Here is a 15,936-nt window from a genome sequence, read left to right on the forward strand (position 1 = left end):
TAGTCTGTCAATACCCACGTCTTCCTTTGGACCTAAATATTCTGTTTCTTATGCAATTGGGTTCCACAGTCTACAGACCACAGACCATGTTCCTGTTACAAAGCCAGATAGTATTTCTTGGTCACATTCATGAGGCTTGTATTTTTGAAATTACCTTCTCTGTCATAACTAGATATAATGAGGTTATGCATAATTTTAGACTCTGATAATATCTGTTTTAAAAGGAGAAATAGTTGTAATGAAAAAAAACATACTAACCAGTTACAAATATTATATGATTTATAGGACTAGTTCTAGAAGTTGTTGGTGAGCTGACTGCTGGAGCCAAACTGGCATTAGCCCATTGTGCAGTACCCTCAGAACCAGAAGATGAAAATGAATCTTCCCACCAAGAAGAAGATGAAGAAGAAGAGGAGAGAAAAAGGCAGAATGAAGAAAAATTAGAAAAGTATTTTTCTGAACATATGTAAGTATTAAGACTTCTATGTATATTTATCTCAGCAAGGCACTTTTAATTCGGTACATCAGTGCAGTCAAGATATATTTGCAATAAGTCACCATTCTTATTAAGATAACATTGTGATACTTGACAAGTTATCTCTCATTTTTAGTACAGTGAAAACAATTGTCTGATATTCCAGCTGTTTTGCACAGAATTTCCACAATATTTGGAAAAGAGCAGTATTCTTCTTTTAATAGTATTGATTTAACTAGCATTTATTTGATTTCAATTTGCTATCCATGCATTTAGAATGTATAGCTGTTTTCTAATTAATGGATTACTTCCATTTCATGGAGATATTTGTTTACTGACTTTTTATTTTAATAGGCACCTTAATAAAATTTAAATTTTAACCAGATAGTGTCGCAAATCTTGAATCATAAGTATCATAAATCTAAATTTTACGAAGCAAAAACATAAATTAATTATAAAATTATAATGTTATTGTGATACAGATTTTCTCATGTACAAAGCAAAGAAAAAATTAAGAAAAAAAGCTAAAGCAAATCCTTTGTTGAAAGTCTCAACTCAAATGTGTGTTCATAGGTTAAATTCAACTGAATAATGTTTAAACTACCCCGTTACACAAAGTACTGTTATCCTCACAACAAACCACTAAAGAAGCTTATCAGGAAAGAAATTCAGTGTAATTGTTATGACAGTCAGGGCTAACAGACACTTTACATCACACAGGTTTCCATATATATCTCATTTCCACCTTTCATGGCTTATCTCCTCCATTTTTTCCTCTTCCTCTATAACTTTTTACAACAACTTTCTATTTCTACTCACTTCTCTGTCTAACAATTCATACTCCAGTTCAAAATCCACATCCTACCACTCCCCATGGTATCCATTCTATTATTCTTACTTTCAGATCAGCTTTTTTTGTACTCCCTTACTTGACCTGTCCTGGCATCTCTCATTTTGCAATAACTCTTACTATTGTCTATTTCTAGCTGCTTCATGTTTACTATCTTGGGTGTCTCAAATGTATTGCAAATTTCAGACCTACTTTTGATTCTGTATATATTTGTACTTGTCACAATGTAATTAACTAACATGCATGCTATATTCACCAGGAAAAACAAAATTATACAGAATTTATATTTAAAGAGCATATGCAACAAATAATATCCTTGTACTTACTGCAGTGGGGACATCCAACTTTCTTGCTATGAAAAAATAGAATTGTTCATGATGTCTATTTCAAGGTGACCTATTCAATAATTAATAACTTCTGATATTGTAATTTATTTTCCATTTTGGCCTATATCATGCCAGAAAAGCATGCACAAGCCATTTAATTCTTGGTCAACAAATGTGTAAATAAACAAACAAAAACAAAATTCTGAAAAATATATGTAGATCCTCATTTATTCACTGGTAGTGTTTTAACTTTAAACAAAACAACATAACATCAAAAAAATCACATAAAGTCAGTAAGCAAAGATAAAAGCAGATTTGATTTAATTATATAAATGTAGTATTCCTAGATGAAAGAAATGGTCAAGTTCTGGACCCTCTTTAGCTATAGATTCAGGGAAGCAGCAAAATCAGCATAGCAAAAGTAACTAGCCCAAAATACAAACCACCACAACTATCAACAAAAAAGAAAAAAAAAAAAGAAAGAAAAAGACGAGGTTGAGGGCTAGCATAATGGTTAAAGTACTTACCTCACAGACAAAAAGTACAGGGTTTGACTCTCACTAAGGGAAATTGGGTCTATATTACATAATCGAAGAGACACTTCTTTGAATACGTAATAATCAACACCAAAATCCCCAAACCACGAACAGCCATGTCCGTAAATTTTTTCCTAGGGAAAAAGCCAGTTGGCCATTCCCAGGGTTTACCCTTTTCCCTAATGTAGAGCATTTTCAGAGTTGGTATATTTAGCTAGGAGGGGTATGGGGGGCACAGCACTCCACGTCGGGGGGTGTGGTGGGCAAAGCCCGCCACTTAAATTAGATTTGAAGTGTGTGCATTGGGTTTATGGCCCCGCAAATTTTTTCCCTAGGAAAAAATTTGCAGATGTGGCTGTTAGTGGTTTTTGGAATTTCGGTGTTTTGGTGTCGATTATTACGTATTCAAAGAAGTGTCTCCTCGATTACTTAATATACACCCAGGGAAATTAACTAGGCTTAAAATAGTCCACAGAGGCAGCTAACTTAGTACTTACCTATGAATCTATGAACAATGATGCACTTGAAGAAATAAATACTCATTCTATATCACTAGCTATCTTCATATACAAACACAGGATTGTTTTGTTGTGTTTCTTTTTACTTATTTAGTTTACACTCATTTTGGAAGGATCTTGTCAACTTGGTGTTAACCTTTAACAAAGGGAGTTTTGTGACACCTTGTATTTGTCTGGAGACAGACTAGGAGTTAATTACTAGTACTGCACTTTAGTTTATTTGGACTTTGTTTTATTAGTACTCTTTCCGTTTCTTACTTTAGTTTGGATTGTAAAAAATGACTTGTATTACATCAGGGTAGCTTTTAGTTGTAGGCTAGGCCCATTACTAGGTATGAGGCTATTAATTTTGATTTGTGATATTCTGTGCTTTATGTATATCTATATATATATATATATATATATATATATATATATATATATATATATATATATATATATAAATAATCTATATATATATATATATATATATATATATATATTTATATGGGTCCACTTCTAAGTTTAGAAATCCCACAATCTTGACTTTCAATATATCGAACTCATAATGTCAAGATTGTGGAATCTTGAAATTATAAAAACAAAAAAAAATACATGACAACATCCAAAAACATGTTTTTGCCCCTCAACCCCGCAACTAAAATATGCTAACTCTGAGATCCCTGTACAGTGAATAGAACGGTAATGTAGATCACTATACAGTGTGGAACGGGAACATTACCATTCTATTCACTGTAGCGCAATCTTGAAGTTAGTATATTTAATTTGCAAGGGGGTGTGGGGGTGCAAGGCGGCTTGCCCCCCCCCCCTGCAAAAGATGTTGTCATTTTTTTTTCTGTTTTTATAATTTCAAGATTCCACAATCTCGACATTATGAGTTCGAGTTATTGAAAGTCGATATTGTGGGATTTCAAAATTTAGAAGTGGACCCATATATATATATATATATATATATATATATATATATATATATATATATATATATATATTATTTTTCTATGTGTTAAAGCTGTTATTGAAAAGTTGATCTGATGAAGTCCAGTTGGTGAAAGAAAGAGCTTATCATAAATGAAAGCTATTTTATTCCAGTAACTAAGCCTGTTTCCATTTGTTTCTTCAGTACCGTCATAGAAGAGGAATTAACATCTGAAGTTTTGGAGTGTTTATAACTGTTGCTTAATATAGTAATGTTTAAGTTTTTTTTTATTGTTCATTTTTCACAAGTAACAAGGAAGTTGAGTCAATCCTCTAACTTAACACTGGAGACAGCTATCTCCTTAATCTCTGTTGTCGTTTTTGTACTTAACTGGGAAAGGAAATACCAGGGTAATAGCACAAGAAATGGCAGAACAGGCAAATGTTTTCAGTGAGAGTTTTTCATCTGTATTTGGATAGCAAAGTTGGGAAGGTTGGAAAGCTACATGTAATGGGGGGCCTCTGTTAGATGGTAAAATGTTGATAGGTAGATAACTTGATTACTTCATTTAGAAATCTGCAAGGTACAGCCAGCAAAAGACTTGGTAAAACTTCTGCCAGGTGTTTAAAAACTCTTGGGGAAAAGGAACAAGGATTTTATTGTCTTTATTAATTAAGGAAGTGTGATTAGATTACTTGAAGAAGGCAGCAGTTAATACACTTTAAAGGGGAGGGAGAATATAAGTAGTCTTGGAAGACCAAACCACATGCAACATATAGCCCTCCAGAACATCCACCATCACAGCTCTCACATAAAAACACAAACCACACACCCACCCAGAAGCTCTCAATAGAAATCTACCCAAACAGCAAAGACCACCAAGGCAGAAATGCACTTGACCACCACAACACAGCACAAAACACAAGACACAGAGCTCACCTACACAATGTGCCCCTCAACCTAAGCCGCTAAGGCAAAACAGCTTGTCCTATACACTAATCATAGGTGGCTCGATAGTGAGGCACACTGATGTCACACTCACTAGGTTGAATAAGGAGAAGGTAACAGTCAGCTGTCTATCAGGTGCCAGAATCCGACACATAACACATGCACTCAGGTCACTCCACAACAAGTACAAGTATGACTCTGTCACTGTCCATGTGGGTTTGAATGACCTGAGACACACCTCCCTGGACTACATGAAAAGAGACATGGAGGAGAGCTCTCGGATTATGTGGCCCAGGCAGGTATGACCCTACCTCTGAGCAGCATCCTACCATCACCCAGAATGATACCGTGGTACAAGCAGAAAATGATTGACTTCAACAATTGGCTAAGTTACTGGTGTAATTCTAAGGGGATCCAGTATCTGTCTGCTTGGGATGACATGACTGATAAACCTCGATGCTTTACCAGAGATGGCCTGCATCTGTCACCCGTCGGTTTTTGGATATTGACTAAGGCTCTTGCCACCCCTATAGTTCCTTTTTTAGGCGATGTTCCAAAGACCAAATTACCACTCTAGCAGCTATAAATAAATGCAGTCTGAGGGTCATGCTGCTCAATGCTAGAAGTCTAAATCTCAAGATGCACTTACTCGAAGCACTCTTCAAAATGGGGAACGTTGACATTTGTGCTGTAATGGAGACCTGGTTTAAAGCAGCAGAAAACAACCCTGCACTACCAGGCTATAACTCATTCCATACCTTTCAGCCCCAGAACATGGACCGAAGCTCCAAAGGTGGTGGTGTCTCCATATTCATAAAGGATATGCACACCTCCAGACTAGTAGCCCAGCATAACACATCTGAGATACTTCAGGTAAAACTAGCATTGGGTAAGACAGCAATTCAGGTTGTAGCCTGCTATAGGTCCCCAGCCATGTCCCAAGGCTCTCACTCCATGTTCCTAAGCACCCTGGAAACTATTAGGGGAAACTATTAGGGTCCAACCCAGCACTCTCATACTAGGTGACTTCAACTACCCCTCCATCAACTGGGAAAACTACTCATGCACCAATACACTGGCCCAACACTTCCTGGAGTTCATTATTTCCAATGCCCTGGACCAGCTCATTCTTACCCCCACTAGAGAAAGCAACATTCTTGTCCTGGTTATTACTAACAAAGGCAACCGTTGCTCTACAACAATAATCAATTCCTCCCTGGTTAGATCTGACCACAGACTAGTCACCATGGAAATCCACATCTCACCCACACCCCTTGCAAAGGCAACCACCATGAAAAACTTCTCCAAAGCTGACTTTGGGCTCCTAAAAACAGAGGTGGCTAACTTCACGGCACCCATGTCATTGGAAAATAGATGTATGACTGCTGACTCATACACTGATGCACTGTACGAACACGTAAATAAATGCATGGAACTAGCCATACCCAACAGAACCAAGATGCTCTCCTCCAAAAAAAGGAAGCCAATCTGTTGGTCCCCTGCCATTAATAAACTCTACAACAGAAGAAAGAAACTGTTGCAGAAAAAGGTGAAGTCCCAAGACTGGAAAAACTCCCTTATTAGCCTCAACAAATAGTTGAGATCCCTCATCAAAACTTCTAAAGCCAGCTATGAAGGCAGAATTGCAGCAAACACTAAAAGCAACCACAAAGCCTTCTATAGTTATATCAGAAATCTACACGGCAATACCCAGGTTTGCTCTGAGTTACTGCACAATGGTACCTCCTATACTGAGCCAAAAGATATTGCCAACATACTGGCCGACAGATTCAGCACCGACTTTTCCCCTCTCTTCCCCCATAAAGGACCAATCGCAATACCAAAGGAATGCCAGGCACCCAGCATTACTGCAGCATAGGTTAAAGCTGCATTGTCCAAGGCCAGGAACACAGCTTCCATGGGATGCAACAATATCCCTGAATGTGCTCTACATGAACTACAAAGTGAACTGGCACCACATCTGTGTGCCTGTTCAATCACAGCCTCACCTCAGGCTTTGTCCCTACTGAATGATGGCACACTGCTACAGTCATCCCTCTCCATAAAGGGGGAGCGACTACAGACCCTGGGAATTATCACCACATTAGCCTGATGAGTTTGATATGTAAGGCTATGGAGCTCATCATCATGAACCTAATTAACAAGGATATAGGGACTCTCTACACTCTAGATCGCACGCAATTTGGTTTTGTGAAAGGTAGCTCATGCCTGCTCAACCTGGTTGACTTCTCTGATTCAGTCACCAGAGCAGTGGATGATGGCAAGGCAGTTCATACAGCTTACCTCGATCTGGCCAAGGCCTTTGATACCATTCTCCACTCAGGAATTATTGATAAACTCACCAAACTAGGCATCAGTCCCTGTATCACTAGGTGGGTTGCAAATTGGCTCATAGATAGTACCCACAGTGTGAAAGTAGCTGACCCCAAGTCAGACTGCCAACCAGTCATGAGTGGAGTCCCACAGGGATCAGTCCTGGGTCCTCTCCTGTTTGACATCTACTTCTCAGAAGTCCAGGCCAACACGGAGGGACTCTGGCTGACCACATTCACAGATGACTGCAAGCTGGGAGCCATTATTAACTCCCCAAGTGATGTAGACATGCCACAGAAAGGCCTCACTGAGATCAATGACTGGTGTCAAAACCATGTCCTTAATCTTAATGCCAAAAAATGTGTCATCATCCCTTTGGGAAAAACTCAGTTCCCACTAATTACCACATTGATGGGAGCCCACTGAACACTGAAGGGATTATAAGAGATCTGGAGACACAGGCTCACAGCAACCTCTCCTTCGACCACCACATTGTCACTGTGGTCAGAAAGTCCTTCTATGTGGCACATCTTATTGCCAAGGATTTTGCATCCAGGAAGAAAGATGTCATCATCTCTCTCTACTTTTCCCTCATTAGGCCAGTCATCGAATATAATGCCCCATTTGGCATGTACCTCACTAGATATATGCAACAGCTGGAAAGGCCACAAAAGTGCCTCACGAAGAGGATCCTAGGCCTTAAACACATGTCATATATAGACAGACTCAAAAATCTCCAGCTATTCTCTGTCTCATATCGTCTACTAAGAGGCAATCTCTGCTTGACTTACAAAGCCATGTCTGACCCAGCTCTGTTAGAAATGCTACATCTAAAGAAATCCCAATCCTGCCACACCGCATGCTCCAGAGACCTCAACCTCATTACCACAATCAACAGAACATGCTGGATTCATAACCCAGAGACTGCCCATGCGCTGGAATATACTTCTTATACATGTCAAGCAGAGCACCTCACTGGCCCTCTTCAAGAGAAATCTTGATGAGTGGATAGGAAATAGTGCGTTCTCCCCAGGGATCAATCCAGTCACTCTGCTTGATAGAGGCACTGGGAACTAACATTGGGTGGCATGATGCCAGGGCACTTCTGTGGGCTAGGCTTGTAAATACTCCAGGGCCATTAGCCTAGTACACACCTCTGAACCTATAAGAAGTTAAGTTATATAGCAGGGAAGATTACAGAAGGGATTCTAAAGGACGATTCAATGATTTATGTTACTGGTTGCAGAATTCAGAATACAGGTCAGTATGACATCATGTATGGGAGCTATACTCAAAGTGCTCTCTTAGTTTCATAAGTTTTATAAGGTTATGAGTTTTGGGGTAAAAACAGTAAGCCAGCAGATGTGCTTGATCTAGAGAACAGTAGAGCCTTTACTCTATTCCTCAATGGAGAGGCTGAGGTGTATTAAATTGACATTACAAATTGATGAAGTAGTAGTAGTAAAAATGGCCAGAGGCAGGGATCCAAATTATGACTGAGAAGAAGTGGGCAGATTTAGGACCCTCCGTTTTTGATATTTATTTACCATTTATTCCTTTGGAGACAGAAGCGAGTGTAGGTTGAAACTAAATTAGCTGGCACATAGTGAAATAGAAGTTTGATTCTGAAGAGTAGTCTGAGAGGGATGGAGAAATGTCTGGATAATTGCCCTTTTGTGATAAGTTGATGTAAGGCATTGCCCTTAGAATACAATAACCTATGTGCATAACATGAACCAAAGGAGATGGTAATTATTCTTGCTGCGTACATACAAATGGCATGTAGGTGTTAGTATGTAGAACAGAGTTATCAGAGTCAGTACAAGAGTGCTGTGGTTTGTAAAAAAGAACAGAGGTATGTATTTTGTGAGGGGAGGATTTATTGTCACTTGAGAGAGGACATGTTTCCTTATCCTTGGAGTCCAGGTTGAGGATAAAAAGAACCCATGATGACAAGTTCAGATGCACACTTAACAAATTAATAAGTTTAAAAAAATGCAGTAAGTTTTGCAAGGCATTGATTAGACTGAATTTGATGAATTATGACAAGCTCTGAATGCATTGTGTATAGAGGGGCATTAAACTAGCAGACATACTGCAGAGAGAAGTAATGATATGTGACAAATGGTTTGAACATTTTGGGGTTACTTTCACTTGATGTGAGGTGGGATAGAAGACAAGATAATGGTGCACAAAGTAATGTGAGGTGCATGTTGGGAAATTTATCTGGGTGGGAAGGACTTGGTAGGGAAGAGTTCATAGCTGTAAACTGAAGGCAGAGATTTGAGAGTAGAAATGAGAAAGCACTTTAATGACAGCTTTGGATGAATACAATATACATTGAGTGGACAGCAGTATCTAAAAAGCAGTGAAACTTTTAAAAATGGAATAGATATGCAGGTTAAAGAGGAGTATGTGGAAAAAATGATGACAGGGAAGGGCAGCTACAGGATGGCAGTTACATCATCATGGTAAGACTTGAGGGGCTTGTTTCTTTTGTACTGTTGGCAGTTGTGTAGTATTCTGCCCTGCTCTGTTTAAGAAAAGTATATTTTTCCAAAGCTTGTAACTTCAGTCATATTATAATTTAACATTAGTATAGCGGCGCTATGGTGCAGAGTCCATACTGCTCCCCACATGACCCATGCTCATTGATTTGCATGGTACTGGAGGGGCTACTGATGAAAGTGAGTGGCTGATGTCAGCTCACCCATCCTGCGCTGGGGGGAGCCAGGTTATGCTTACCACTATGAGTAGAGTATGAGTCTGGCAAGCTTGTGCTGCATAAGTGATACGCCAGGAGGTGCATATGCTCAGAAGCATGGATTTACTTCCAGGGATAGCAATCATGGAGCTGGCAATGCTGCCACGGGGGGTGGGGGGTGGAGTTAAGGACATTCCCTGGCACCAATATGAAGCTGCATGAGTGTCCTCACTCTCCCACCAGATGCAGAAGCAGGTAAGGTGAATCTGGGAGACCCTGGCAAATGACAAGAGCAGTTGGTTGAAGCTAATGGTAAGCTGCAGTGAAAAAAAAATATTTAGCATTAGTATGTCACTTTTTCACCACTGATAATTTTTTTTAAAACCCTTTGCAGTATTTTCTCGGTGGTAGCAATGTCATGATCTGGGGAGGTAGTATCCATTATCAGCATGTTAAAATGCCTCTGCTTTATCACAAGGGCAATGCATGTTGCTTACACCTAGTACTGGTACTAGTGCAGATCTACATGAAACATGAATACGTAACAACAGATAGATGACAAATAGTAGAATACCAGCATGACAAATATGACTAGCTAAACATAAGTGAACCAAAAGGGGGTAGCTCTATGAAAGGCTTTATTCCAATCCAGAAAAAGTGCAGTAACAATAGTACCATTGACAACTGTATTTTTTTATGTGTTTACTTATTCCTTCATTTATTCTTGTAACCAGTGGGGCTAGACCAGTATTAAATGTTTCTTTTTCAGATACTGAATACAAAAATAAAATATGAATGCATAAAGTAGTTGTAGTGATGAACCATTCTTGCTGTAATTGTTTGCTTTAAATAAGATGTTTTAGCTTAATGCTGCTGAAATGTGCTCTGTATTGACACAGGCATCTTGATTCATAACATTCGCTATACCACCTACCTCTTCCAAATCTCATTTATATTGTTTCTAAGGGTACCTAATAGTTCTTACAGCTATTGCATTTGTGTGAGAAGCCACACCGCATACCTCTTGTCCTCCAAGCTGCTTCTAGTAGCCCATTGTTACAATAAGCATCTGAAGTAGCTCATAGCTGCTCATTGTAACTTATGCTATACAGTTATTTAAGGACAATGCACTGCGCATTAGCACAAGTGTCAAGTTAAACGTCTACATTTCTTCCACATACGCAGGCAGTGTACCTCTAGCAGCAGACCTGAACTGCATCATTTACTTATTTAGTAAGCCTGTGGTGTCTAAATATCTAGACCACAATGGAAGGCCAGCCAGCTTGTCTTTATTCTATTTCCCTTCTCATAACACTTGGTATTCTTAGTCAATGTAGCGACTGCCTGATGCCACAGATACTTAACTTAATAGAACATATTATATTTGAAAGAAATGCAATTTTAATTATTTCAGTAGCATGGATGCCTCACTCATTAAAAAAAAAAAAAAAAAAAAAACGTGAGCAATGGACACTTCCACAACACTCTGCACCAATATGAACACTAAAATGCTTTATGCTAAGGATGAAAAATAAAATCCTTCCCAAAACCTTCTAGACCTATGAAGAGAAGGTCTCAGCAAAAATCTAACAATACATCACCTTCTGGCATACGTACAGCAAAGAGTGACCAAGACTTAAATTAACTCAAGTCCAGTACATCTGACTTGTCTACAAATAACAATCCTTTAGTAATCTGTAGCTCTGTAGTCACATACACTGATTCACTACTCACACTAGGCTAGAGAACAACAGGGTGACAGTGGGTTACTTTCAGGTGCCAAGATCTCTGAGACCTCAAGGGTTCTTTCACCTGTCATGTCAGAACATTCCATACATTTCAAAGATTCAGGCAAGACTTTGGTCTTGTACTGAATCCTTAATTATCCAAGAATGGTGCCTATGTAATAGAAAGATAACTGGCTTCAACAATTGGCTGAATAATTAGTATCATTCCAGGGCAACACAGTGTTTGTCAGCATGAGATGATATGCTGCATAGTTCAACTTGCATTGTCAAGGATGGCCTGCACCTCTTGTTTCAAGGCTTCCATATATTGCCTAATGCCTTTGCTGCCACCATAGTGCCTTTTTTAGGCAGAATCCAGCTAACTGATATCATGTAAAATCCAAAACATGATCAGATTAAGGCAGCTCTAATCAATGCCAGAAGTGTCAACAACAAAATGCCTGGCCTTGAGACTCTTCTGCATATGTAATGTATCTATAACTGTGTAATTACTGAAATGTGCTTTAAATATTCAGAAACCACTCCTTCCATGCCTGGGTTTTGTGCCTTCCTTGACCTCAAACCAGATGGCAGCTAGGGTGGTATCTCTATGTTTGTTATGTGCCATAACACCTTTTGACAGATTCCCAGAGACCCATCAACAAAAGTCATTTCACTCCAATCACACTAAATATGACCAAGTATCAGTATATAGCTTATTGACTGCGGTGGTGGTGCTGCGGTAGCATTGTCGCCTCACAGTTAGACGTTGCCCGTTCGATTCTCAGAGCGTCTTCTGTGTGGCGACATGCATGAACGGGTGTTCCTTCATTGAAGGTTGTGCAAGTCAGCACGTAAAACTCTACTGCCAATCATTAGTGGACCGGAGTTCCGCTGTGGCAACCCCTAACCGGGAAAAGCCGAAAGACACAAACATCAGTATATAGCTTATTACAGAACACTCTCTAAGTACTCTGACAATCATAAAAGGTTCTAAAAGGGTATGTGATGAATTCCTTATAAATTTGAATGCCATTATTTTGGGAGACTTTAACTGTCCAGTAAACTAGATCACATAAATCTCAAATGTAGGACATCCTCAAAAGGTCCTAGATTTACTAACAAAATCTCCCTGGAGCAGACTGTTAACAAACCCACCAGCGGGCATAATATTATTGACCTGTTTCTTCATGTACCATTCCCTTAGTATCTCATTCTCCATTTTAAGTCACATCGTAAACTAGTGACATTAATCTTTAAACTTTCTAAACCTGATTATACTAGTATCTCCAAATTCAAGGATTTCAAATGTACTAATATCATTAAGTTTGTTACAGCTCAGTTTCAAAATCCGCTTATAGTAGCATCACTTCAGATGTTGCCACAACAATTACCTTCATGAAAGAGTTTTATGCTCACTTAGATAAATATGTAGAACTGAAAGCCCCAACCAGATCTAAATATAATGGGACATTTAAAACCAAGCCACTATGGTGGTCCATCAGCATAAATAAATTCTACAATGAAAGAAAAATAAGAAGTTCTCAAAGCATGAATCAAATCAAAAGACCCTCAAATAAAGGATAACATTACAAAACTGACTAAAAACTTACAAACTACTAGGTCTTCTCAGGCAGCTCATGAACTTAGGCTAACATCTGAAGTTATAGACAATTAAAATCCTTCTTTAGCTACATTAAGAAACTAAGAAAGAACACCAGCATTGCTATGAATTATTCACAAAAGCACCACATGCTTTTAACAAATAGACAGTACTAACATAACAGCAAACAAAATCAGTGCAAACTTTACTCTGGAGGTAACTATCCAAGCCCACATAGCACAGAAGCTGTCAAACTCTCCATCATCACGAAAGAAAATTTACTAAAATATTTCCTCTGTGGTACCTGATAATAAATTTAGTGGTTTAATGAACAACACCAAACAAGCCCTGGCAAAGTTACTCCTTAACTGTTTATCCTAAGTTTGGCTACTATCATTTTCCCCTGAGATTTGGACCACAGCAATAATGATGCCAATCCACTAGGGTGGCCATACTACTAACCACACGAATTATTGGCTCATCAGCCTGACAAGTCTTATTTGTAAACTATGAAACATATTATAGCTGGGCTAATCAACTAGGACATTAAAAATCTCATTAGACTAGACCCACAGCAATTTGGCTTTGTCAAAGATAGATCCTGTGTACTGAATCTAGTCAACTTCTTGGAAAGAGTAACAAAAGCTCTTGGCAGTGATCATGCAGTCCACGTGGTATACACTGACCTGGTCAAGGCATTTGATGCCATCCCCCATGCTAACATAGTAATACTGTACATGGTAAGATAAGTAGCAAGCTGCATAAACTACAGAACACACAGGTTGTATCATTTGGCTCAGCAAATGAAGGTGACCAATGGTATCCAGCAGGCTCAATTCTGGGACCTCTTTGGTTTGGTATTTTGTTTGGTCTCCAGATCACAAAGACCTCTGGCTGACCAAGTTTGTAAGTGGCTATAAACCGGAGAAAGACTGGATAAAGCAGAAACTGTGGCACTTTTATTCTTTCTGCAGTCACAGCTATTTCATGTTTTCTTTTAGTGCAGACCTGGATTTCTTCTCTTGGATAATGGTTTTCTTTTTTAAATATTAATTACCTTTCAATGTATAAAATACATTGCATATCCTTTTGAGGTTATAATACCACAGATACTTTCATCACGTCTCTCGGGGGGAAAAAAACTAATAAATTCCCTCCCAGGAACTGGAAGTGGCATTAACTGCACTAATGGTGTACCAAGTGTGCATAACCATGTAAAGTGACCTGCACAGGTGCTGTGTGAGAGCAAGGCAGTAGATCAGTGTGATGATGCTGGCCACTCAAAACTGCAAATAGAAAAGTGTGACTAAATTTCTTGTATACTGACTCCAAGATGGCAGTCTTGGAGAGTGCAGTTTACTATAAAGTACAGAAACATCACTGTTAGTTGATAAAAGTAGTTGGCATATTTCATCAATGGTTTGATGATACCTTTGTCCAGTGTAGTTCTGTATTTCCTACTAAGAAGTTTATTGATGGTATGAGATTCATCAGCAGGAATATTAATTTTTTTAATTTGTTTTTTTTTCTGTATGGAAGGGGAAGTAAAGTGGGAAACTGAGATAGTGAGTACTATATTTGAAATGAAGGACGGTCTTGTATTTTTCTGCAGTGAGACAACTAACTTTCTGTTAGTGATATTGGCCATAGATTCATATAGATTCATATGTGAATGAAAGAGACCTCTCTTTGCCTAGGAGAAATGTATTTTCATCTGCTTATACTTGAGCCAGTCTTGCATTTAACTACATATATACTAAGAGAGTTGTTTAGCAAAGTGCTACAATGGTCAGATGTCAGTATTTAAAGATGTGCTGCCTTTAGTTTCAAATGTAGGTAGAGATTTTTAATGGTTACCTTGTTACTGAAGATGAAGATGAAGATGAAGATGAAGGGCTGGTCAAGTACTACCTCTTATATAACAGTCAGCTGAAGAACAGGTTGATAATATATAGTGTCTCCTTCACCCCTATATACCCTGTTCAGGAAACAGTGGAAGAACCACTGAGCCATTGTAAGATTCACCTTTGAATGGCAAGTTAAGTAAGGAAGGAATGAAAGGGGCTGTCAAAGGTTTTATTAAGGCAGTACACAAGACTTCAGTGAGGTTCCCAACATCCACATCCTATAGATGGCAACATCAAGGGAGATTGGGCCAAGTATTGTGATTTGCCCAGTATTGAAGCCATACTCCTTATCACTGCAGTGCCTGTAGACCACTATATAAACCTTAAGTTAGAAGGGCATGGAGATGGGTGATAGGCCTTATGCTAGAAATGCTGTTTACTTAAAGAAAGATAATCACATTTCATAGTGGAATAGACCATTCAGGAAGAAAGTGCTCAAAGGGAAAAATTAAAGTGATGCAAGCTTTTAGAAATTTGGGAAAGGGACCATCAGTACTAGGTTTACCATGATTAAGATTTTTTAGTCATTTGCTTTTGTGAGGTAAGGACATTTGGAAATGGAACTGATTTCAGAATCTATATGGCTACTGGACAAAAGTATTTGTAACAGGGAAGGGAATTTGTAAAGAGATTGAAAAGTGTGCTAACTGCTTCCACCCGGGAGGGATCATGAGGACATAGCATACAACTGAATATTATTAAGCAGTGACTTTTTCATTTGAATTAGAAAGTTTCATTCAAGAATGTACCATAGTTAATGAGGCTGATCCATTTTTGAGAACCGCAAATAATGGTAAGTTATACTGGTGACTAGGTTATGTGAAAGTCCACCACACTCTATCCATCCATTAATGTGCATCATTATAGAGGAAGTAAACCAGACAGCAATGCATCTTAGTCCAAAGGCATAGATGTCTCAACTAGCACTTTGTGCCTCTTCCATGAACTTGTGCCCCACCCCCTCAGCTCTTCAAGTGAAGAGCAAAAAATGTATTCTGATGCACGTGTACAGAAAATAAGCACATAACTTAAATAAATGAAACACAAGTCTTTTATAATAATGTAAAATGTGAAATTAAACATTCTGAATGC

At 38.6% G+C, this 15,936-nt stretch overlaps 1 protein-coding gene across 1 annotated transcript in view; it reads left to right on the forward strand.

Moving 5' to 3' along the window:
* LOC122791430 (doublecortin domain-containing protein 1-like) overlaps window positions 1–15,936 on the forward strand; it is a 526,863-nt gene that overhangs the window by 91,746 nt on the left and 419,181 nt on the right. The window contains exon 4 of the mRNA XM_044059172.1: window positions 286–466. Coding sequence (XP_043915107.1) covers window positions 286–466 — 181 coding nt within the window. The remainder of the gene's footprint in view (window positions 1–285; window positions 467–15,936) is intronic.

This window comes from Protopterus annectens, chromosome 17.part0 (assembly GCF_019279795.1).
Source record: "Protopterus annectens isolate FY-2018-M chromosome 17.part0, PAN1.0, whole genome shotgun sequence".
Taxonomy (NCBI): Eukaryota; Metazoa; Chordata; order Ceratodontiformes; family Protopteridae; genus Protopterus; species Protopterus annectens.